The sequence below is a fragment of the Telopea speciosissima genome, chromosome 7 (assembly GCF_018873765.1).
Source record: "Telopea speciosissima isolate NSW1024214 ecotype Mountain lineage chromosome 7, Tspe_v1, whole genome shotgun sequence".
Lineage (NCBI taxonomy): Eukaryota > Viridiplantae > Streptophyta > Magnoliopsida > Proteales > Proteaceae > Telopea > Telopea speciosissima.
Window position 1 is genome coordinate 26,468,529 of NC_057922.1, and position 26,398 is coordinate 26,494,926.

Genomic DNA, 26,398 nt, shown 5'->3' on the forward strand with positions numbered 1-26,398 from the left:
GTTCGATGAAGTTAGGGGAAAGAGGAGGAAGATGATGGAAAAGAGGATGGGTTTAAATTGTACCCATAATGGGCTAATTCATTTTTTAGATAGTTTGGCCCATTAAAACCCTAGGGATTATAAAAATGTGGTTTAACTAACCCCATTTTATTAAATCTATTTTTGGACTTGGTTTTAATTCGAGTTTCAGCTCAACGGCAGCGTGGGACACGAATTGTTATCGTCTACGGTTCCCTGACCGGTGCGGTTCCTTAGTGCCTCTCACAAGAGGGGAGTGGGATCCACTCGGACACCTGACCGAACACTCTGTCCGGATGGGGTCCACCCTCCTCTTGTGAGAGGCACTAGGGAACCGGACCAATCAGGGAAGCGTATACGATAAAAATAGTACGTTCACATGGGTATAGTCGTGTTTTCCATGGAGTGGGGGAGAGAGTGACAAGAATGATTGATTCAAGTTGTTTGGTTGATAGATTTGTATAAGTTGAATTTAGACTCCCTAACAGTTTTTTCAATCTTTATATATTATGCCTACATGTGAATAATAATGTTGGAATGAAACGAAATTGCTAAATGAAATTACTACAAAATTGCTGCATAGATCGAAGATTAGCTCTCTCATATTCAGGGAAAGAATGCAAAGGTTGTTGAAAGAAGGGCTATTAAAGGCTCTTGATTTTACTGACTTTTGCATATGTATTGATTGTATAAAAGAAAATTTTACTAAAAACAAGAAGAAAGACACCATACTTGTGAAAGGCAATAAAAAGACCATCTAATTAGGTTGTGAGATATACCTAATTGTGGAGGGTCATTTTTTGACAAAGTATGATGTAAAAACTGGTAGAATTTTTTGGGTTGTGAATTGAAAGTTGTTTCCATAGCTTCAGTATATATATATATATGCAACATCTTTGTTTTTGAATCTTCTAATTATAATCCTGTTGGGGTTCCAAGTCTCTAACATAATAATCTATGTGCATTTTTTGCATGTATCAACACTAGTGAAATATCCGTCCACAAAACCTTCAAATCTTCCTTCCGTAGCCCCCTCAAGGGGACTTGTTCGATCAGTTCATGGTTTGTCGTCATAGTAGAGAAAAAGTAGGAACTCTACGTACCTCTAGGCCGGAGTGTTAATCGGTCGGACATAATCAGTCCCCACCAATTTACAATTCCAAACCGGTACGTACTGATTGTTTAGGCAATTGATCGAGCCTACTTCAATTCGATCGGCCGTTTACAAGTCCATAATCAAACTTAATTATGGTAATCGGAATAATTGGAAGTACTATAACCAGATTTAACGAGTTATTAATTGCCTAATCAACTTGCAATCAAGATCATCTCCAGGGAGTCTAGCACCCAGGGGGCATCCAGCAGTTGAGTTGTGTCACACACGTCTCAGTACATGCCTAGAGATGTGTGCGGCACAGCCCAATGGCTGGCAGCACCCTGAGCGTGCTGGACTCCCCGAAAATGAGCTAAATTACTATAAATAGGGCTTAAATGGAATATAAATGGACTATAATATTCGCGCCTAATGGTATTAAACAGGATAATCCGACTATAAACGGTCAATCAAATTCAACGGTTGGTGCATGTCAACCTACAACCAAACACCATTACCGAACCCTTTCCGTAATCGGACTAGGCACCGCACCAAACCGTTTACTAATCGATCAGACTATGTGCCTCGAATCAAGCTCAAAGGAGTATACTTAGTCGACCTTAAAGCTTCTTCTGGGATATTCTTAGATCCAAATCTTTTCAATAAGAAGACCCCTTTTCTCTCATTTCCACATATGGTTGGAACAAAAACAGTAGCAACTACAACATTTGTGTAATTGTGAGCATTACTTAGAAAGAAAACATTAAATATATATAGATGACCACAAATAAATCTAACTATTGATCATTCACAACGAAAAGCAAAACAGAATACCAACATACAATATATATATATATAAAGCCAAAATTGAACACTAAATTGAGGCTTATTTATTGACTTCCTTCAACCCCAGCTACCTTATTGATTACATAAGCTAGCTAATGGGTTTTAGCGTTGTTGTTTAGACAAAAATCCTAGGAACAGAATCCACTGGCTTGTAATCTGTGTCTCTAAGCTCTGTCTTCAGCCCCTTTCCCCCTCCATTTGCCAACGGATGTATTCCATGCTCTGGCCCTGTCATGTATGCCCTATTCATCCTTTCCTCCTCAAAGCTTACACTGAATCTCTTCTCTACATCTACACCAACCAACGGTCATATCACATCAACATCATTGTGCAATAAAAAAAGCCAGACACATATGGGCTGGATATTCTATCCATTTAGGGGGATAGAGTAGTCATTTTGCCCACCCCATGCGTCTAGGGTGCAGTCAGACAGCAGCAGAGAACATTTGTCCTTTAAAATTAGGCTAAAAATAACTACAACGCTTATTATAAAATAAGGGAAGCAGTTTTCTACCTATTTATAATAAGGGAATTTATAACAAGGGAAGTAGGGTTCTGTCAGGAGTTGTGGACTATGCTAACACTCCCATGTGTCTATCTCTCTCCTCCTTAAATCATTTAAGCCAGCCTTAAATCAAAGAGGCCGGTAAAAATATCTTTTCACAGGGAGAGGAGAGAGATATGACTCATGGAACTCCCAGACAAAGATCTTTTTCCGTTATAATAAGCTTGGGTTTTATACTACTAGATGATGGACCTTGGTGCAATGATAAAGGTTGCTTAATTGTAATCAAGAGACCACAGATTCAAGTCTCTTGAAAGCAAACTCTTCACGAAGAGTAGGTAACACTACAGTACAGTATGACCCTCCCGAGACCTTGCAATGGCGGGAGCGCTTCGTGCACCAGAACTCCATCACGGCCCTTGTAAGAGAACCCTAGTGAGAAACTGGTCCGAGTTTTGGTTGGGTTCACTTGTGGACCAACTCCGTACCAACCGGATCTTACAATTCAACTTGTGACATAGTTTGAAGGGAGAAAAGCCTGAGTAAGTGACACGTACCTTGGGCGAGGGTGGTATTGAGCTGACCATCCCTAGTGAATGCCATCATGAGTTGAGGCAAGCCGAGGGGGAGCTCATCTCCTCTGTCGATCTGCCAGAAGTGGAAGGTTTTACCGTAGGTCTTACACACCTTATCAAGATCCTGCCTCTGCACGGGTCCGGGCACCCCAGGCAGGAATAACATCCCACTCTTCACTTCATACTCGTGGGAGTGCCAAAGCGGTTTCTCGGCGTCGGGCAGAGTCAGGAAAAGATTCTCCGTTATGAGATACTCTACACCGATCAGCCGTGCGTTTGATTCTGGGCTATCGTAGATCAGGCATTGCCTCACGTCCTCGTTCTGGTGCGAGCAGAAATGATGCGCCTCTACTTGTCGCGTCATATCGTGGCCGTAGAAATGGAACCTGCAAAACAAAAACACTTATCATCAGAGATATATAATGGGACCCATTTGAAAAAAAAAAAGTAATAAGATGATGATGAAGAAGAAGAAAGAAGAGTTACGCGCAGAGGTGTTGATGGATTTTGTTGATGGGAGCGAAGGATTGAATGGTGCTCGCTGCCGTGTCTGTCAAAGCCGTGCCTGTCTGGGTGGGTTCGCCTGGAATGCTCGGTGGTGTTGCCATTTTCTGGTTGTTTGCCTAGCTAGTTAGCTACAGATCTGTGGTTCGTTAAATCTCTCTCTCAGCTCTAGTTCCTCTTTTAAGGCCGAAGTTAATTTTTAGGTCACACTTGGCAATAAACTGGTGCTATCGGTTGTAACGTGGAGGGGCACGTGTCGCTATGTGGCGTCTCTGAATCTCAAAATGGGTAAGGTGGAAAATGGGAAAAAAAGAGAATAGAAAATTGTAATTAGGGCAAAAAATAGGGGAGGGGATGTAATTTTCCCTCTTTTTTTTAAATTTTCACAGTTTCATTTTAAATCAAAATTGGGAGAAAAGATGTCACCCGATCGCACCACACACGCTGCTCCTACGCCCTGACGTAGGGATGTGTCAAATGACTGTCGCACTTTCTGGGAAGATGGAAATGATTAGGAATGTGACGGTCATTTCATGCCCCCCTGTGTCTGAGTGATGCAACCGCTACACGATCGGGTGGAATTCTTTTTTTGTAATAATAATAAGGAAGAAAGAATACTACCCAGTCATGTGCTAGGTGTGGCGACCATGCCTAGATACATAATCGGCCTTGGGGTGCTTGGAAATGATTGCCTTGCCTCATGTAAAGGTGGGATTTCCATGTGCCCCAAGGTGTATATGTGTCTAGGCTGCCACGCTAGGCTAGCGCACGACCGGGTAGCATTCTATTCGCCAATTAATAAAAGGGATCATATTCTCTGAGTCGGTTGGGTGAGGGAGTGCACCAATCAGGGGGCATCAATCGGACTGGGGCAAGAAGGAGAGAGGTGTCGTGAAGAGAGAAAAAGTAAGAATATATTAGCGTAGCCTATGTCGCCAATTCATAGACTTTTTTTTCTAATAATAATAAAGGAGAAAGACTGCAACATGGACGTGTGGTGCGCTGCCCCTACGCCCATGCACAGAGGTGGATGAAATGACCACTGTGCCACTATAGAAAGGCAGAATTTCTCTAAGGGTGCAACTGTCATTTCACTCACCCATGTGTTTGGACACAGGAATAGCATACCACATACACCCAAGTAATGTTGTTTCTCCTGGATACTAATAATAGGAAGAGGGATAGGCACACTTCCATTGTGCAATAAACTAGCGACACCAATTGAGGAACGAGATGGGCTACCATGCATGACTGAGGGGAAGGGGATCATTTCAAAGTTGGGAAGAGAGAGACACAATGAGCGGTAGCACAGTACACTGGCAATATGCCAGCCTTTTCTCATAATTATAAAAAAAAAAAGAAAAATCACCGAGGCACAAGAGACCAAATGGCCACCCCAACCCCAATGAAAGGCAAAAATGTCACTCTGTAATACCAAGTTTCCAAGTTGCCAACCAGCATGCTCTCATTGACTCCCGCGCGCGCAGGGACCACAGTCCGCCCCAACAGATAACGCCGACCCATAATAAAAATATGCTATAAGATTTTTTTTCTTTTTTGTCCGCTTGACTCCATAAGAGATCGTGGTGTCATGTCATATTCGATTTCAATTATAATCCTCAAAAAGCTAAACGTATGGGGTAGTAGTAGTAGTAGTAGTAGTCCATCAACAATGTTGTGGTACAACTGTAACTATCTCAATGGTGTTCTTCAGCAATAATGAAAAGCCAAGTGTCAACAATTTGGTGGAGTTGGCATAACCAATAAGGAATTGTTACTGTTTTGTCGTTGTTGCAAGGTTAACTCGGCGGTCTGATTCAGAGTTAGTTAAGAATTTAAGATGTCTTTTACATAAAGATGTCAAAATAGATTCGAAATCGAATATCGGAATTGGAATCAATTGTTTACGATCAAACTGAACTGTATCACAAAAAAATGATTCGATTTTGATATCAGGTTCTCTTTTCGGTTCGATTTTGATTTTCACCGTAAAACTGCAATTCTAAATCGAATAAGAAATCGAAAAAACCGAATAGAAATCGATACCTCTTACTTTAATACGAACCCATGTATTAATTGGTTTAATTAATAACATATAATTAATTTAATAAATATAATTATTGCATCAACTTGAAACATAAAATAAGTAAAATGCCATGAGTTAACTATATATTATATTTGTTCAAGTATGAATTGAAAATTATGGATGATATTAAAATGGATTAACAAAATCCTACTTTTTAATAGAAGAAATAGTTTGTTCATCATGTGAGAGTAGAGCTAGAAGAAAAAAAAATAGAAAAACAAAGAATAAGAAAAGAAAAGGATGGGTGAAGATGTGAAGTTTTTTATTTTTATCACATAGGCATAGGAAATATGATGAGTGAGGGAGACCGAGAGACAATAGGGAAACACGGAAACATAAAGGTCTTGAAAACCAAGGTTGTCTTCATTACTGTTTTCCAAAATGACACTACACAAACCGCATGTAAACCGGTTGTGAATCGGATAACGAAAACCAAATAGAAACCAGTAAAACCAAACCGTATGCAAAATGATTCTGATTTTGACTGATTCTTATCTGATTCAGTTTTGATTTCACCTTGTCAAAATATAAACCACACCGCAACCAAACCGAATAATCATAATCGCACCGTTTGACACCCTACTTTTACACGTTATTTTTTCCTTTTTCGAGCTAATCCAAAAAATATGGTAATCAAACATTTTAAACGATCTCACGTTTTTTTTAATGAAAAATACATTTTTTTTAAACTTAAATCTTGATTCCTGAAAAATTAATTTAATATTATAAAGGCTTATGAGTTATGACCCACACTTTAAATATTAATATTTATTTAATAAGAAATTTATTAGTCACACAATATATGTGTATATTGGGAACCGGCATCCAGTGGGCATCGGATGGCTGGTGTTATCCTTGAGGTGCATGCCAGGAACACCAGCGGTCTGATGCGTGCGGGGGAGAAGAATTTTTATCCTCTCAATTACACTGCTCGTACTTGAGGTCAAGTACATCTAATACAGGGAGGTGGACCCCATGTGGATCCCACCTCGGGCAGTGTGTTCGGGCAGGGGGTAGGATAGTCATTTTTGCCTCCTCTGTTAGATGTACTTGAGGTCAAGTACGGGCAATGTACTTGAGAGGATAAAGATCCGGGAGAGAATGTAACTTGGTGTATATTGTCATTTTTTTAAGGAAAAATTTCTTAGCTCTACTAGATTAAAAAAAGAATTACAAAATAAGTATATTTTAAATTAATTTTACATCCATAAAGTTATATTTTAAAAAGATTTACCCAATCCCCAAATCAGTTAGTTTTCGTCCCATCCAAACTTCAAACTTCCTAATATACCCTTTGATTCAATTTTTTCCCTAAAAAAAAGCTAAAAATAATGCCTTAATAGTGTAATCGTTTGCATTTTAAAAGGAAAAAAAAAAAAAAAAAAACCAAACATCCATGTGGCAAATATGTGTCTGTCAGGTGTGCAGTGTGTTCTTCATGGACTCCTCTTCTTCTTATCTTTAGTTGTTAATGACTCCATCCCTCTCCCTGCAAACCTCTACAACGAAGAGAATAAAAACAGAAATTGCAACAGGGACAAAGAAAGTGAGAGAGAGCCAATACTCACTGGGACCCAGTGAAGATGATTAACGAGTAGAAGAGGGATAACGAGATAGAGATAAGTGAAGATGATTAGTGAAAGAGGGATAAGAAAATAGAGATAAATAAGCATCTAACCGACTTCTATTAATCTTGCAAGTTTCTCTATAGAAAAGGAAATTCAATAAGTTATGCAAACGGTGGTTTTTTGTTTTTTTTAAATGCAAACGGTTTGGTTTTTCTGTTTTTTTCTTTTAATGCAAATGGTTACACTATTAAGGCATTATCTTTAGATTTTTTTTAGGGAAAAAATTGAGTCAAAGGATATATTAGGAAGTTTGAACGAGACAGAAACTAACTGATTTGGGGATTGGGTAAATCTTTTAAAATATAACTTTATGAGTGTAAAACTAATTTAAAATATACTTATTTTGTAATTCTTTTTTTAATCTGATAGATCTAAGAAATTTTCCCTTTTTTTAACCCCCCCCCTTTTTTTTTTCTTTCATATATAGACATTTATTACAATTTGTATTGTCCGTTTCCGTTTTTCCGTTCTTGAACTTGTTCAAATTGGAGTCATTTTAAACATGTCATACCGAACAAAATTTCTTTTCGTTCACATTTTAACTAACTATGCTCTGAGTTGGTTGCTAACAAATGCTAGTTCACACACTAATCTTTTGAGAATCAGATATATTGTTTTTTTGACAGGTAAATCAGATATGTTGTTGGTTGGCTGGTTGTGTATCTAAGAACGAGTGGGAAAGAGTTCAAGGTTTCAACAAATTTACAGTCCTCTACCATGTTTGAGTTGTTGCACTTGCCAAGGTTTTAAAACCACCCCCCCTCCCTCCCCCCAAAAAAATGCCAAATTAAACAAAATCATGTTAAAATTCTATGGATTCTGATCCTCTTCAATCGGGCAGGTAGTGGTCATTGTACTGCATGTACTGCCTACACCCAGACAGAGGCAAAATGACCGCCTTACCCACTGCCTGAGTACCCTGCCCGGGAGGGGTCCACGCCCCTGTCTGGGGTTTATAAGCATAGAAGTAAGGGTATATCATTTTATCCTTACGATAGTGGTGATATGCCAAATGCAATTTTCATTTAAAATGTTTTTATATTTATATATTTTTTTCTATGGTTTGATAATGTTTTAATGTTTTACCAAAAAAAAAAAATGTTTTAATGCATTTCTTAATTGTATGGTGCTTGTATAGTTTTCCTTTTTTCTTTTATTATTTTTTTATTAGGAATTTTTCTCATAAATGCAAAATTAAGTAAATTAGGGTTTTATTTATTCTTCATTTTCTGAAATTTCAATCTCCTTGTTGATTTATTTTAAGCATATATTGTCTGATCATTTGTGTTGATTTTTTAGTTTCATAATTCTTGCATCTTCTAAAATAACATATTTGGCTTATTTTGCATGGTAGGGACTTTTGGTAGCATTAACCTATTTTTTCACAAGTTTTTTTTTTTTTTTGGGGGTTCTATTTTCATGTTTTCAATACTAAATCATGTTAGTTTAGGGTTTTTCCTTTAAATAACTTATTACATGTTGATAAACTAAAAATATACAGGCCAATCCCGAGACGACACGTGTCCTGATCCGAAGAGGAGGCCAACTCAATTCGGCCGCGACAGAACCAGTTCGGTAGCCCAAGAGGAATACGACCCAAGAGGCCACCCCAAAGGCCAAGTCTACCATGCAAGCCACGGGGTCCAACCATGTTGTCATCGGCAAGACCTATATTATCCTATCACTAAAAGATCGTAACTGGAGGTATACCAAAGGGAGGACTATCCCAAAGAGGTATAGGCCTAACCAAACTCAAACACGAGAAGAGGACACTTAGGGAACCTCTTCCCTACTAGGACTCTACATCTCACAAGGAACTATTCCAAATACAACTCTACTATGTGATGATCTATCTTATGTAGCACATTCATCACCGATGAGGACTCTCCACACCGTCATATTCAACTATAAATACTCAGGTATTCCAACCCGTTATTCATCTTGAATTCCAGTAATTCAACTGTTGTTAAGAGAGATCTAACTTAAACATCGGAGAGTCCTAGGCCGGGACCACACCGGTTCTCCCTTGTCCCTGACGTCCTTTTGCAGGTTGCGGCACCCGAAGGACCTATCGGAGATTTTCTGATGCAACACATGTATATTTTCAGATTTTGTAAGGTGTTTGTAAACAGATTTTCTTGAATATTTATTTCTTTTTTCAGATTTTGTAGGTATTTCATGACATTCGCATAAAAGGTATATCTTTTGCATTTTAGGGTTATGCATATAATGCAGTTTTGGTAAGCACTTTGCATTTGTTTAAATTTGGGGTTTTGATGTTTTTGCCTTGATTTGCCTAACTAATAGTGGTGCTAGGTGACTTAGGTCAGATATGTTAGATTTTTCTATAATCTTGTTTTTTTGGGATAATTTAGATTAGAATTGTTTCTCTCTTACTCTCGTTTTAGTGAGCAGTTCACCTCTAACTACAAGTATATTTCGTTCCTTTCTTCCTAACTTTGATTTGGTCTTGTTACATATTTAGCTTTTTTACATGTTTTATTTGTTAGTTTAGGGAGTATTTATTATTTAATAAAATGCCAAGCAAATATAAGAAGACTTGTTTAGGGAGTATTTATTATTTAATAAATGAAGTCAAGTTCTTATTGTGGCTCCTAATTAAACCCTAATCTAAGTGGTGACTCTCAAAAAAGAATCAATGTTTAGAGAATAGGTTTTTCTTTTCTATTGCAATGTCTTGATTATTATATGGTGATTTATTCATGGGTGAATGTTTTCTATGCCGCAGTGCAGGTTGCGCCCAGGCACATGGGCCTGCCACTCAGGGGGGGTAAGGTGGTCATTGCGCCCACCCCCATGTGCTTGGGCGCAACCTACGCTGCGGCACTGAGAACAGCGCCCCTTTATTCATTCACCCTATATTGAAGGAGATAGACTAGAAATGACATCTCTAATGTCAATGACAACAAAAAGATATTAAATGAATAGAATTGGGATATGGATGGAGTATAGAAGCTTCATAATATAATGTCAGACTTATCCAGTAAAAGCTTCAAAAGATATCTTCATTCCATAGAAAGAGAATGAATGTACATTTGATCTTGATCCTTGTCTCTTTTTTTTTTCTTTCTCTTTGCCTGTCTTTGGCAAGATGCTAGAAGTTTTCGATGAGATCTCTTTAGTCCTACAAGTATTCATGATTTATTCAATAAAAAACAAAATTATAACAATTAATAAGATTTAAAACTCAGGATGACTAATGAGTAAGTGAGATACAAATCGTTTAGTTCGTACCATTCCAATAAAAGGGGAGAGAGGATTCTTGATTATTCAAGACCTGATCGAATCCTATGCAATAATCGTTGTAATTTAGCGTATCCTGCCATTCTCCACAACTATAAAGATTCAACAAATCATAACACTCGATATTGTTGCGTGTGAAAACCTCCGATGCTTGGTTCGCCCGCGGATGAGCCTGCAAAAACCAAGCAATGAGCACAAGAGGGCCGGTGTGGCTCCGGCCTAGGACTCTCCGATGCTCAAGTCAGGTCTCCAGTGCAACAGCGTAACTGCTAGTCAAAGTGAGTTGAGCAATGGTGCTCCATACCTGGGTATTTATAGAGTGAGGAGGAGATGAGGCGGTTGGAAGAGTCCTAGTATGGTAGGAGTCCTTCTTTCGGAAGGTTCTCTCGCGTGGAGCGGAGTGGAGAGTTATTTCCGGGGTCGGACTCTTATTAAGGTAAGAGTCCATGTAGAGTGCGATTCCGTGTTGTGCTTGGATCGTAGCTCGATCCTTATCCCGTGATTCTCGGGATGTGCTGACGTGGCCCGGAGGTCCCCGGTGGGGTGCTATGGCAGCTTCAGTAGAGGAGGGCTCGGCCTCGGAGGTCAGCCCATGGGGTCGGTAAAGGAGATCGGCAAGGGAGGTCGGCCCGAGAGGTTGGTCTCGGCCGCAAGCTCGGCAAGGAGTCTATGGCTGACCTGTATGACCTCGACCCCAGCCACCGGCTAGCTCGCTTGAGTCTGGCTCTATCAGGTGACTTATCGGAAATGGGGTCGGCCCGGTCTCCTGCTCGGCCCCAACTCGGTTCTCGGACTGAGGTCGGGTCGGCCATGTGGCAGCCTCTGATAGGAGGGGTGTTTTATGCTTCATCACAGGCCCCCCCCACTCATCAGGGGTCGGCTCGGTGCTGATGAGTGAAATTTCCTGGTCTGCTTGTCTGGAAGATTTTTATGGTCGAGCCGAGCTTATTTTTTGCCGCGGATTTGACGTTACACGTTTTGACGGTTGGGTGTCAGTGCCACGTCAGCAGAGTCATTATGGCAGGCTCGGGAATTCAAAATGTCCTTTGATCTGGGCCATTGAATTATGCTAAGCTCTGGTCGACCATTGGATCAGTAAAACCCAAGGATTATAAATAGGCGACTCCTAACTATTCATTCCTCACTGCTCTAAGTTATTGACTTCTCGGCAAGCTTGGATTCTTCAGCTCGGTAGCGCTCGGTGTTTACTTGTTCGTGATCAGCTCGGCCTTTGCTTCGTTCGCGCTCAGCTCTTCTTCAACCAGTAAGTCTTCTCCGCCCAGTATGTCAGTTGGTAGTAGTCCCATGGGCGAACTCTTCACCAAGGCGGTAGAGGGCACGAGTTCGAGCCGAGAGCTCCCCGCTAGTTCTCCCACCATAGACCTGTTGGGCTCGACCTTGGATGAGCCCGATGTAGTGGAGCTTCGTCAGGCCGAGGTGGCCGAGCCTCCGTTACTCTTGGAGTTTGACCACGCGGCCCATCCTATCACCGCAGACCGAGCCGAGAACTCTGGGTCGTCCTCATCCGATGAGGAATCAAGTGAGGGAGATTCGTCCGAGGTGGGGGTTGGCTCGGTCAGCTCGTCTGCTGACGCCCCTGAGCCCGAGGAAGGTAGTGTTGGCACCGTTCCGAGCACAATCACGGAGGCTGACCTCGACTATGTGAGGAAGACCTATGCCATCCCCGAGGACATTCAGCTCCGAGTTCCTAACCCCGGCGAGGTGGCTTTGTACGAGACGCCCTTCAAGTATGCGTTCAGGCTCCCCGTTCTCAGCCCGGTGGACCAGATCTTGGACCACTTCCACCTGTCTCCTGGTCAGCTGGTGCCGAACTCTTGGCTGGCCGTGTATGGCTTCTACGCCTTATTCTGTGAGATGGGCCGAGGTGCGAGCGTGGCGCTTTTCTCTCGGCTCTTCTTCTTGAAGAAGTCTCCTGAGAAGGGGTGGTACTATTTCTGCCGTCGATCGGGGAAGAGTGCGGCTCTGGGCAGCCACAAATTTCTGGTCGGCACGCTGACCTTCAATAAGTATTGGAAGCCTCATTTTTTCTTCGCTTCCATTCCCAACAGCCCTCTCCGATCCGAGTGGAAGGAGATGAACTTGAACTACGTCAATAGGGTACTACCCCTGATCGAGAACGAGATGACCTCGATTGACCTGATCCTCCAGCGTCCGCCCTTCGATGTCCTCCAGCTTCAGGACGAGGGGTTTCTTCAGAGGTGGCATATGACCCCTGGTAGGAGCCCGAGCCGAGCCCGTCTCGGTGGTCCGAGCTGACCCCTTTTACTTAGTCTTCTTTTTTGTTTCTACTTATTTTTGATGTTCTCGGTTTCTCTTACAGTGGTTGGTCATATTACCCCAATGGATACAGCTCGGCTAAGGGCCGAGACCCTGGCAGATCGAAGGAAGAAGAATATTGAGAAGAAGTCCCGGGGCGAGTCTTCCAAGGCCCCCAAGGGCAAGGCCGTGATGCCGGGGCCGTCGGACGCTGTGGTCGGCCTTGAGGTCGAGAAGAATATGGGCCCAGCAGGGTCCTCGAGGAAGGGGAAAGGCCGAAAAGGCGAGAGGAGCCCACCGAGAGACATCAAGCGTCAGAAGGTCTCGGTCAATCTGACGACGGGTGGTCTTCCGTCCGTGGCTTCACCCATCAACATCTCCAGATACGTCTTGGGGAGGGCCTCGGCCAACAATGTTCCTGTAAGGCCGACCTGGCACCTCTTCTTCGGCGACTCGACTTTGACGTCGGCCGCACACACCAAAGAATGGCTGGATGCAGGTCGGCTTCCAACCGACAAGGAGAAGCTCGAGGCGCTGTCTGACCCCGAGCTCCTTTCTACTCTGTTCCAAGATTTCAACATGGTAAGTTTCCTTGTCGGCTCTTGTGATTAGATATGATCTGTGTAGTCTGTCTTGATTTTTGTTCTCGTGCTTTTTTGTAGGGCTTCGCCAAGGCAGTGGAGACCATGCTCCGCTTTGAGCGGCTCCTGACCGAGAACCATTCCTTAGGCGTCCAGTGCAAGAAGGCCTACCAGGATGCCCAGGATGCCGTTCAGAGGTGTCGAGAGACCCAAGAGAAGCTCACTGCCGCCAAGGCCGAGGTGGAGAGCTCTCAGGCCAAGGTGGTCAGGCAGAGAAAAAAGGTCCGGGCTCTGCAGGCTCAGCTTGCCGAGGTGAGGGAGAAGGCCAAGGAAGATCTGGCTACGGCTCGGAACGAGGCGGCCAGCGACTATCTTCAATCAGAGGAGTACGCTGATGTCTGCCATGAGATCAGGAGGCCTCCATATGCCAAAGGTTTCAAGGCAGGCCGAGCTGAGCTTTTGGCCGAGATCAAAGCGGCGTACCCGGATCTCAACATCTCCCATTTTGATGATGATGCGACTACCTTTGCCGGGGAGTTGGGAGATGAGGAGGGAGCCGAGGTCACCCAGGCTCTGCCCCTTGAGGAACCTACTCCGGCCGACGTCTTCCCTCTAGAAGCTGGACCACAAGACCCTCCTGTTGAGCCTACTACCGTGGACACTTCCGAGGTCGCCTCCAAGTCCAACCCCGAGGAGACCGAGATGTAAAATTTTTTTTTTTTTTTTGTGGGGGCCGGACTGCCCTTTTGTAACCATGCCGATCAGTCGGCTTATAATGAATGAAAAATTTTATTTTTGCCAGAATCTGTCTAAGTGTTTTAGCTCGGCGCTCTTCACCTTCTTTTCCTTATGTACTCTGTTCTATTTGTGGCCGAACTGCCGAGTCATTTTGCTAGCCGAGCTTAGGAACTTGTCTCTTTTTTGCCCATCCCTCACGTGGTCGACGGCTCGGCCACGCCATGCCTGAGGTCAATGTGATCCTCGCCTTAGTTGGTTAATTCGCCGTTCCCATTGGTCCGATTGGATAGGCTATCATATAAACGGATGCGTGGCCGAGCATCCTTCCTGACCAAGCTTAATGCCTTAGCTTAGTTTTGAACTTTGTTAGGCTCGGCCAAAAGGTGGATGTTTTCTCTTGAGAAGTCGACCGGGTCTATGAGGATCGGTCTTACGACCTGACTGCCGACCTATAAGGGTCGATCTTCGAGGTTGGCCAGCTTTATGCGAACCGATCTTATGACTTGGCTGCCGACCTAGGAGGGTCGGTCTTTGAGGTCGGCCAGGTTTATGAGAACCGGTCTTACGACTTGGCTGTCGACCTATGAGGGTCGGTCTTTGAGGTCGGCCAAGTTTATGAGAACCGGTCTTACGAATTTGATTTAGGGGCTTGCAAGTACGTTAAGTGGTGGAGAAAGACTTTATTGAATCAAATGTCGGAGCTGAAGCCGAATACAAGCATTATCAGTTATTGGAAAAACTTCTTCAAATTTTCTGAGTTCCAAGGTCTCGGTACCTTCTTGCCCCCCGAAGTCTGCAAGCGATACGTGTCAGGGCGAATTTGCTTGGAGACTATGTACGGGCCTTCCCAATTTGGTGCTAACTTTCCTTGCTGCCTCGGCTGGGATGCGCTAAGCTTTCTAAGAACAAGGTCCCCTTAACGAAAGTGCCGCTCTTTTACTCTTGAGTCATAGTACTTTGCTGTCCTCTGTTGGTATGCCGCGTTCCAGAGTAGGGCATTTTCTCGAACTTCATCGAGGAAGTCAAGGTTGGCTCTCAGTCCATCTTCATAGGTCTTCTCATCGAAGTTGAGCACTCGGTACGATGAGGCCATAATTTCAACCGGGGCGAGGGCTTCGGTCCCATAAGCGAGGTGAAAAGGACTCTCCCCGGTTGGAGTTCTTACTGTCATCCGATATGCCCATAGGACACTTGGGAGTTCTTCCACCCATCTCCCTTTGGTCTCATCTAACCTTCTCTTAATGCCGGCGAGTAATGTTCGGTTGGACACTTCTACTTGTCCATTTGCTTGCGGATGAGCTACTGAGACGGGTCGGAAGTTAATGTAGAAGTGTTCGCAGAACTCTCAAAAGGCCGGGTTGTTGATTTGGGTGCCATTATCAGTAATGAGCACTTTCGGTAGTCCGAACCGATAGATGACCTTGTCCCGGAAGAATTTCTCCATGTTCTTCTCGGTGATGGTGGCGAGGGGCTCAGCCTCGACCCACTTGGTGAAGTAATCAATTGCCACTACCACATACTTTCTGTTCCCCGATGCCGGGGTGAAATCTCCGAGAATGTCCATTCCCCACATAGCGAATGGGATTGGGCTCAGCATTGAAGTCAACTTTGTTGCTGGTCGGCTTGGGATTGGTGCAAATAGTTGACACTTCTCGCACGTCTTCACATACCTCATGGCCTCTTCTTGCATTCTTGGCCAATAGAATCCCTGCCGAAGTATCTTGTATGTAAGAGCTCGGCCACCCATGTGACTCCCGCATATTCCCTCATGCACCTCGGCCAATGCGTACTCGGCCCCCTTTGGTCCAAGGCATCGGAGAAGAGTGGCCGAGATTGCTCTTTTGTAGAGCACTCCGTCGATCATGGCATACTTGGCAGCTCGGATCTTGACCTTTCTTGCTTCGTCTCGGTTCTTCGGGAGCAGGTTATTCTCCAAGTAGTTGACAATGGGGTCCAACCAGGTCGGCCCATCTTCTTTAATGTGCTTTACGCTTTCTTCTTGGAAGGAGGGCTTCTCCAGGATTTCTATGTATACTGACCGGCTCAGATATTGGAGGTCGGCCTCGGCCAACCTAGACAGGGAGTCGGCTGCGGCATTTTCTTTTCTCGATACTCGAGTCATCTCAAAGTGCTCGAGTTCAGAAATCAGATCTCGGGCCCGGCTCAGGTAAGCTATCATCCTTTCGTCTTTCACTTCATAGTCTCCATTGACCTGGTTGACCACGAGTTGGGAGTCTCCTCGCACCTTCAACCGCTTTACCATTGCTTTGCTGACTCGAAGTCCAGCTAGAAGGGCTTCATACTCAGCCTCGTTGTTCGAGGCGGGAAACTTGAACCTCAGGGTATATTGGATCAGAAACCCTTCGGGGCTTACCAGTATCAGGCCAGCCCCGCTTCCTCCGAAGTTGCTTGAGCCATCGACATTCAAGTTCCAAGTCGGGTCGGTCGTAGCCCCAACCTCTTCACTGTCTTTTCCTCCCCGACCTCAATGTCGGGCCCTGTGCATTCGGCGATGAAGTCGGCAAGGGCTTGTCCTTTTATCATCGTCCTCGGACGATAGCTTATATCGTATTCACTTAGCTCGACCGCCCAGGTAATCAGCCATCCCGAAACGTCGGGTTTGTGCAATACCTTCTTGAGTGGCTGGTCGGTTAGTACTGCGATCGGATGAGCTTGGAAGTACGGCCTTAGTTTCCTGGCGGCCGTAACAAGAGCAAACGCTACTTTCTCGAACCCGGAGTACCTTGTCTCGGCGTCGACAAGAACGTGGCTGATGTAGTATATGGGTCTTTGAGTTCGACTCTCTTCCCCGATCAACACCGCGCTGACCGCTACAAGGGTAGCGGCTAAGTAGACTTGGAGCTCCTCTTTTGGTTCGAGTCGGCTGAGAAGACGCAGGTTCTCCAAATATTCCTTCAGCTCTTCAAAAGCTTTCTGGCATTCGTCTGATCAAATGAAGTCCTTTGGGTTCCGAATATTCTTAAGGGCCTTGAAGAAAGGTAGGAATTTATCTCCCGATCTCGACATGAATCGTGCCAATGCCGCCACTCATCCGTTTAGCCTCTGTAGTTCTCGTATCGTCCTTGGCGGGCTCATCTCTTGGATGGCCTTGATTTTTATTGGATTGGCTTCGATGCCTCTGACGGAGACCATGAAGCCGAGAAACTTTCCCGAGGTCACACCGAATGCACATTTGGCGAAGTTCAGCTTCATTTGGTTCTTCCTCAATATGCCAAAGGCTTCTTCCAGGTCGGCCAAGTGGTGTTCGGCCTTCAAACTTTTCACCAACATGTCATCCACGTAGACTTCCATGTTCCTTCCGATCTGCCCGCGGAATATATAGTTCACAAGGCGCTGGTATGTCGCTCCGGCGTTCTTCAATCCGAACGGCATGACCTTATAGCAGAAATTTTCTTGGTCAGTTCGAAATGCCGTGTATGACTCGTCCTCCTTATGCATCATGATTTGGTTGTAGCCGGAGTATGCGTCCATGAAACTCAGCATCTCGTGACCTGCCGTGGCGTCGATTAGGAGGTCAATCCGAGGTAGTGGGTACTCATCTTTTGGACAAGCCTTATTGAGATCGGTGTAGTCAACACACATTCTCCACTTTTCATTTGGTTTGGGGACCATGACGACGTTAGCCAACCAAATCGAGAATTTTTCTTCTCGGATGAACCCTGATCGGCGAAGCTTCTCCACCTCTTCTTTGATCGCGGTTTGTCGATCAAGTGCGTAGATCCTTCTCTTCTGTCGGATTGGTTTTCGACCTGGATCTACGTGGAGCCGGTGCTCAGCTATATGCCTGGGTATGCCAGTCATATCGGCAGCCGACCAGGCAAAGACATCGGCGTTCGCCTTCAAGAAAACTCCGAGTTGATTCCTTTGATTTTCATTTAATAATGATCCGAACTGGACCACCTTTGTTGGATCATCTTCGCTGAGATGAAATGGGGTCAGGTCTTCCATGGGTCGTCCTCTCCTCTCGATAAGCTCATCCCGTTGATCCTCGGGGAGATGCTTGACCCACATTGCCATTCCTCGAACATTACCCTTGTTTTGCTTGACGAAAGTAGCATAGCACTCCCGTGCCTTCTTCTGATTGTCTCGGACCTCACCGACACCGTTCTCGATGGGGAACTTCATCTTCAAGTGTGTCGGGGAGATGACGGCTTGGAGGGCGATCAATGAAGGACGGCCGAGTATGGCGTTGAAAGCCACTACTGATCGTACCACCATGAATTTGACTTGAATCGTCGCCTGGCATGGAGCTTGCCCAATCGTGACCAGCAGGTCGATCGAGCCTTTAATGGTCGCGGCAGCTCCCGAGAACCCGTGAAATGAGGTGCCTTCTGGCTTGAGCGATTCATCGCCGAGGCCAAATTATTGGTACGCTTCTAGTGACATAAGGTCCACGGATGCGCCGGTATCGACCAATACACGGTGGACGGGTTTGTTCGCAATTTCTACCTGCACCACTAAAGCATCATCATGAGGTAAACTTATACCTTCGAGGTCGACTTCGGTGAAGGAGATCGTCGCCGCTGGCTTGAGTTTCTTGGCGGGCATCTCGGCCACTCCGATGAACTGCGCGTTTGCCTTAGCCTTTTGAGTAGTCTCTTGCCCGGGCCCTCCAAGGATAGTGTATATGGGAGCTCCCTTATCACTGCTCGGCCCGGATCCATCCTCTTTCTTCTCGGCTCGGACTTTATCATCGTCTCGTTCAACTCGCCTATTTTTGGCCCTAGGCTTGGCTCTTCTTTGATCTCGGTTTTCAGGCCGCCGACCTCCACGATCTTCTCGGCCTCCTTTGACATATCGCTTCAAGTGGCCCGCTTTTATCAGCTCTTCGATTTCTCTTTTCAGCTGATAGCAATCCTCGGTGTCGTGACCGGTGTCCTTGTGGAACTGACAGTATTTGTTGGGATTCTGAGATGACCCCGCTTGCATTGGTCGGGGTCGACGGATGTACCCTCCGTCTTGTATTTATCAAGATCTCCTTGCGCGAGGTATTCAGTGGAGTGTAGTCGGGGCTCCGAGCTCGATCCGACTTGTCAGCTCGGCGATCTGTCCTGGGCCTTTTGTCTTCCCTACGGTCATCTGTTATCGGCCTTTTCTTGTCGGGTCGGCCTTCGTTTCCCTTCCAGGCCTGGAGGACCTCGACCATATTTGCGAACTCATTGCATCTCTCCAAGAGATCGGCCAGGTTTCTTGTCAGTTTCCTGGCCAGGTCCTTGATGAGGTCCATATCGGCGAGCCCGTTGCTCATAGCCGCATGGGCCATGGCCTCATCCAAATCCTTGATGTCTAAGGATTCCTTGTTGAAGCAGGAGATGAATGCTTGGATTGACTTGTCGGGCCTTTGCTTCACGCTGAGTAGGTTGATCGTTGTCTTCTTGTGTTTCATACTACTCTGGAAGCGCGTGACGAAGGCTCGACAGAGTTGAGCAAAGATTTTTATGGAGTTCGGCGGCAACCAGGAGAACCATGAGGTCGCCGCGCCCTTGAGGGATGCAGGGAAGGCTCAACACGAAACGATCTCGGTACCTCCATACATGGTCATCATCGCATTAAAGTAGTTGATGTGATCCGTTGGGTCGGTCGTCCCGTCATATCAATCGAACAGGGGAGGTTTGAACCCGTTCGATAGCGGCGTGGTCATGATCTCTAGAGGATATGGGTGACGCCCGACCAAAGAGTAGGCGTCCGGGGTCGCTTGTTTCTTTAACCCCTCCACTTGCTCGGCCAAGTCTAGTAGCCGCCTCTCCAACTCGATTTCAGGTGCTCAGCCAATCGGCTCCTCGGCCCGGGGTCGATAGGGTCGGTCCCGTTGTGGTCGACCATTCTGGTCAGCTCGGTCCTCACCATCCTTCCTTGTTCTTTTTTCCTCCTGGAAGTTGGACCCACGGGGGCTCCCCTGTTGTTCTTCTCGGAGAGGCGAGCTTTGACGCAGAGGGGTATGACGAGATCATTCTCCTTGTCTCAGCGCGCGCCTTTTAACCGGCTCCTTCCTTAGTTCTCGGACTCTCCTCAGTGGTTCGTCCTCTCCGAGCCGTCTAGAAAATACCGACCTCCTCGCTACCGAGTCGACTGGTTCGATTTCCTACCCTGTTCGCGGGCTTTGGCGATGCTCTTGTTCATCCCGCCGAGCGCCTTTACTAGGGCGTGGAGGTGGAGTCTTCTGACGAGACGGGTGTGAGGACGCGGCTCGACTCGGCTCGGCTCTACACCGGCCACCATTTTGCTGTAAGTCTCTCTCTACGCGTACCAGAGCTGGAGGGGGCGCGGCCAGTGGTTGGCCCATCAGCCCGCCTTGGGCCATCTGGTTCATGAAGGTGCGTAGCATCTCGTTGGTGTGGAGCATCTGCAGCTGCAAATCCATAACCTGTCGATTATTTGCCGGGGCTTCGGTGTCTAAACTTTCTGGCAAGGGTGGCGGTGCTGGTAGGCCCATCTCGTCCAAGCTTGGCTCGGCCTGTACCCGACTAGCCGCGGCCGTGGTTCGCGCACCTCCCCCATTCCCATTCTCTGGTGGGGGAATGGTGCCCGTGATGGGCTGCGCACCCCCTGCCCTAAGGGGTCTTCTGTTTATCCCCTACCGAGAGGCTTCGGGGGGCGGTGATTGCCTCATCTGCACAACGGGTTGCGGCTCCTCCGTGCGGGAAGTCGAGCCATGCTGCCCTGACCTCATGTGCACCATTATTATTGCTCTGGGAATTGGTAGAAACGACGATGCTTGCTGATGTCATTCCCACAGACGGCGCCAAATCTGTTGCGTGTGAAAACCTTCGATGCTTGGTTCACCCGCGGATGAGCCTGCAAAAACCAAGCAATGAGCACAAGAGGGCCGGTGTGGCTCCGACCTAGGACTCTCCGATGCTCAAGTCAGGTCTCCAGTGCAACAGCGTAACTGCTAGTCAAAGTGAGTTGAGCAATGGTGCTCCATACCTGGGTATTTATAGAGTGAGGAGGAGATGAGGCGGTTGGAAGAGTCCTAGTATGGTAGGAGTCCTTCTTTCGGAAGGTTCTCTCGCATGGAGTGGAGTGGAGAGTTATTTTCGGGGTCGGACTCTTATTAAGGTAAGAGTCCATGTAGAGTGCGATTCCGTGTTGTGCTGGGATCGTAGCTCGATCCTTATCCCGTGATTCTCGGGATGCGCTGACGTGGCCCGGAGGTCCCCGGTGGGGTGCTATGACAGCTTCAGTGGAGGAGGGCTCGGCCTCGGAGGTCGGCCCATGGGGTCGACAAAGGAGATCGGCAAGGGAGGTTGGCCCGAGAGGTTGGTCTCGGCCGCAAGCTCGGCCAGGAGTCTATGGCTGACCTGTATGAGCTCGGCCCCAGCCACCGGCTAGCTCGCTTGAGTCTGGCTCTGTCAGGTGACTTATCGGAAATGGGGTCGGCCCGGTCTCCTGCTCGGCCCCAACTCGGTTCTCGGACTGAGGTCGGGTCGGCCATGTGGCAGCCTCTGATAGGAGGGGTGTTTTATGCTTCATCACATATTCAACCCATGTTTCTACCAAAAAATATTCAACCCATGTAGCTATTGGATTAAAGACTTGACTAAAAAAATTGATTCTCAAACATCGATTTCATAATCATACCTCTAACAAAAAAAGAAAGAGACTTTTTGCTACAACTGATAAAAATTGTTGCTTTGGATGATGCATATGTAGAATAATATTCTAAAGTTTTTGTAAGAATGAGTTTCGTTCTAGTGCCTGAAAATAATATTCTAAAGCTTTTGTACTCTCTCCGTTTTTTGGCAGGCCTTCCTTCGAAAGAAAGATGTCCCCTCATAGTGATTGAGGTAAGTAGAGTTATGAAATGAATGAAATAGAAAAGATAGTGAAGACAAATGGGAATAGATAAGCAAGTATGGTGGTTCTTTGTTCGATACTCTTAACTAAATGGATAAGACTAGTTTCAACTTCCATCGAAAACTAAGGAATAGATAAGCGAGTATGGTGGTTCTTTGTTCGATACTCTTAACTAAATGGATAAGACCAGTTTCAACTTCCATCGAAAACTAAGTAAAAGAGAAGAGAGTAGGTGTACTTCCCTGCATGTCGATATATGAATAAAAAGCTCTACAAGAGTGTTCTCACCTCCATTTTAGAATCTCCCAAAGCAAAACTAACTACCATGACTTCTATCAATTTAGCTAAACCAACACTGTGAGCGCTTGATTTTAATCCTATCGGATCATAGACTTCCAACTCGGTGAAAGCTTCCAAAAATATTTCTCAATATCACAATGGATCCTCGAAGAAAAAAAAAATTGTACCGAATAAAGTATATACTTCGACTTTCGGGTGCTAGAACTTTGGCTTGTAAACACAAAAGTATTGTAAACATGTTTTCGTAACAGAAATTGTAAACATGTTTTTGTAACAGAACCTTCTTCGAAAAGGTCTGAAGGGTATGCTATATAAGCAATTTATTGATTTTCTTCTCCAACTTATGGCTTTTTCTCCCTATTTTTGTCGTTAGGAAATTCATTATTTTCACATTAACATAATTGTGTAACTAACGGCAAAACATTTCAAATTTGGTTACAAAGTTTACTTTACTTTACAACCAAATTATTTAAATTTGAAAAGAAAATTAAATATTATATTAGAAAGTATAATTACCAAATTTGGTAAGAGTTTTAACCATTGACAACAAGATGCACCCCTACATTAAATACATTTTGGGAATAAGATAAGCAACAAAAAAGTGAGGTTACAACTTCTAAGTTCCTACACAGTCTAGGTGTAGTTTTAGGCGAATGAGAGAACCCCCTTTGGAATCTGACAATAGGGGGAGAGGCATTTACGACATTTCACCCGTCACATGAACAATTTCACGTGAGGGGGTGTGCAATTTCATTTTTGAGTTGGCGTTGTGCACAACATTTATAAAAGCCGCTCCATATAAAGCCGAATTTGACAAGCAAGGCCTAATTAAGGCCGAATACATAAATCATCTTATAGAACAAAACAATTATACAAATTTGTGTCTACACTCTATTTGGAAGTAGACTACCAAAATAGAGAATATCCTTTCTGCCACTCCTAAATCTAAATTAGATTTAGAGAAACCCAAAGAAAAACCGGTTTTATTTAAACCTCCTCCTAATTTAGGATCATCCGCTACAATATCTGCCCCTAGAAAAATTGATTCAGAATTCATCGATGCTCTGGTTTCTAGGCTTTCAAAATTACACATCAAAACCTCAACAGACAAGGGAAATGAAAAGGAGAAATCTCAAGTGTTGGTACGTTCGTCTGACAAATACGATAATGAATTTTCAAATGATAAAATCTCAAAGATTGAGCAAGATTTGAAGTCAATAAATTATTATTCCCACAAACATCTCTTATCCTAGACCATCCCATGTTCATTTGCAATTTGAAGAAGAGACATATTCACAGCAGTAGGATGGACATTCGATTGTTGAATGGAATATTGATGGAATGTCTGATATCATATATATACTTATAATTATAGAAATGCTTCGGGGAGTTGAAAATAAGCATAGAAGATTTCCAAATAGGTCAACCTTTCGAACTGCTGCTAAATCCATGGGCAGGCAAGAGACAACCTGGCGAATTGAAACATCTTAGTAGCCAGAGGAAAAAAAAGCAAAAGTGATTCCCGTAGTAGCGGCGAGCGAAATGGGAGCAGCCTAAACCATGAACAGGGTTGTGGGAGAGCAATACAAGTGTCGTGCCGCTATCATATATATATATGATAGCGGCACGACACTTGTATATATATCGGTGGGAAGACTCATTGCAACCATGATTTTCTCTTTGTGTTCATTTCTTTATTTAAAGTTGGGACTAAGAGAGATCATACTTTAGATTTATAGAATATTTTGTTAAGGGATGTATCTTAAAGAGGGGAGAAAATTTAGGGTAGGTTAAGATTCAATCATTTTGTTAACTGTATAAGAGTATAAATTAGATTAAAAAATTTTGAAAAACTATTAATCACCTCATTTTAGTTCTACTATTTTATTATTCCTAATATTTAAACTTAGGTCAACTTAATTTCTTATTTTAACTCAATTCTATAAACCTTATCCAAAATATTCGAATTTGGTTATTAAATTTTATTTTACTTTATAATCAAAATTTTAAAAGTAAAATAAGTAAAATAATATAGGGAAATTTATGAAACACCCCCTGAAAATGAGCTGATACTCAGATCACCCCTTCATATTTGAAAATACTCAAATCGCCCCCTGCATTAGAGCCCTATACTCAAATTAGACCCTACCGTTAGTTAACTGATGAAGTCAGCTAGTTAAATTTTTTGAAAACCCTAAACTACCCTTGAGAAGAGTATAATTTCTAGTTTACCCTTAGATCTAAAAACCTAACATGTACTCTTTTTTTTTTTTCTTAATTAAAATAAGGAATCAGAGAGGGAATATTCCCTCTCCTTCTTCCCCAAATGTAGAGTTACTATTTTACCCTTGAGCCTAAAACCCCCAATATCCATCTTCTTCCTCACATGACCTACAACTTAATCTCTACAACTTATAGGGTTTCAAAATTGCAGGTAGAAACCTGCAAATCGTGGTTAACCGGAGTGGCCACCTGCTCTACAACTCCCGACGAAGGGATAACCTCATACGGCGACCAGTATGCCGGCGAAGGATATCGGAAAAAAACCCTTGCGATTTACAGGGGTTTCAAAAACCCTTGCGGTTTACCGGAGTGGCCACCTGCTCTCCATCTCCATCTCTCTCTCTCTCTCTCTCTCTCTCGAAGACGACAGCGGCGGTGGCGGTGGTTCAAGTCTTCTAGCATTTCTTTGGAATTATTTCTATCCTTTGAGATCCGCCGCATTTAGCCTTGCTCTCTCTCTCTCTCTCTGTTCAAAATATTCTACTGGAAGGAGCAGAAACGGAGAAGCTTTGTGTGGTTCTTTCGAGCTTCTGCTTGAAATATTTCTTACATTGTTTGCAGATGAAAAATGTCAGAAACTGATGGATTATGGTGAATGTTCTAATATTTGAGACTTGACTTCATATTTTGGGCACTTGATGTGAGAATCATTCGTGGAAGTGTTCTGATCTGCGTGAAATTTTTAATTACGTTGGACGGTCTCATTCTTTCCATCATGGTTGCCGCAGCCGCCAGCTCAGCATTCTTCCCCATTACCCAGGCATCATCGGGGAAGACATCAATGGTGCTTGGAGGAGCATCAGACAATTTGGATAGTCGAGGAATTAAGTCGAAATTTGCTTCTTCTTCCGGTGGTTTGCAGGTTAAGACAAATGCCCATGCTCCTCATAAGATCAATGGTACCCCGGTAAGTCTGGCGACATGTACAGAAGTTTTGAGGAAGGAAGATGAGACATCGTCGCCTCCTCTAAGGACTTTTATTAATCAATTGCCTGAAGATGCAGGTTGGTCGGAGATGGAGATGGAGAAGGAGAAGATATGACACTTGGAGAAGGTGAAACACTTTAGTCCTTCATCCCACTTGATTTTGGGGTTAAAATTGTCTTTTCAATGTACAAGGGTAAAATAGTCCTTTTACACCAATAACTAATAGCAGACTAACACCGTTAGTGTAGAGGGGGTGATCTGAGTATTTTCAAATATGAGGGGGTGATCTAAGTATCGGCTCATTTTCAGGGGGTGTTTCATAAATTTTTTAATAATATATATAAAAATATAATTACTAAATATGATAAGAGTTTTATATAATTACCAAATATGATTCGAGTTTTAGGTAGGATACGCAATCATAATTATCAAAACTTCCCATTTTCATATCAAAATTGAGCTTACTTACATTCCCTGCACTTTATTTGCCACTAATGGAGCTATGGAATTCACAATGTAAAGTAAAGGGGCGCATGTTCTCTGTCAGGGAGCTCATCTAGGCGCAGGCTGCACCCTGACACATTTAGTGGGAAATGGGTGGGGTTTGGGAAATAGGGGCCGGTCATTTCACCCACTCCCCATGTGTCTAGGCGCACCCTGTAACCCCAGTGCAAAGAACTTTATCTCGTAAAGTTAATTGTATCTATGAGTGGCTTTGTGCAAGTATCATATTAGTACTACGTCAGCCATACATGCGTGTCCATCCATTATTCCATAAAGAAATGATCATATCATCTACAAGACTCAATTGAAATGTTTTCGTCTTCCCTAATGCTGTGAGTCATATCAATTTCCTTTATAGAGATTAAATATCTTGAGTATATCTATCTAACCCACAAGTAAGATGAAGAACAACAAAAATTTTGTGGCAACTACGTAATACATGGAGAGAGAG

The 26,398-nt window shown here is 44.2% G+C and overlaps 1 protein-coding gene and 1 long non-coding RNA gene across 2 annotated transcripts; one reads left to right on the forward strand and one right to left on the reverse strand.

Annotated features, from left to right (window-relative positions):
- The first annotated feature begins 447 nt into the window (after positions 1-447).
- On the forward strand, positions 448-23,793 carry LOC122669350. Its single transcript, XR_006333999.1, has 4 exons — positions 448-457; positions 9,664-9,669; positions 11,855-11,861; positions 23,655-23,793. It is a non-coding gene; the product is annotated as an uncharacterized LOC122669350 (long non-coding RNA).
- On the reverse strand, positions 2,073-3,683 carry LOC122669349 (oil body-associated protein 1A-like). The gene is made up of 3 exons (XM_043866099.1): positions 3,524-3,683; positions 3,020-3,423; positions 2,073-2,248 (listed from the first exon to the last, which is right to left on the reverse strand). The coding sequence occupies exons 1-3, from the start codon at positions 3,643-3,645 to the stop codon at positions 2,073-2,075; spliced, it is 702 nt and encodes a 233-aa protein (XP_043722034.1). The 5' UTR covers positions 3,646-3,683.
- Positions 23,794-26,398: the final 2,605 nt, after the last annotated feature.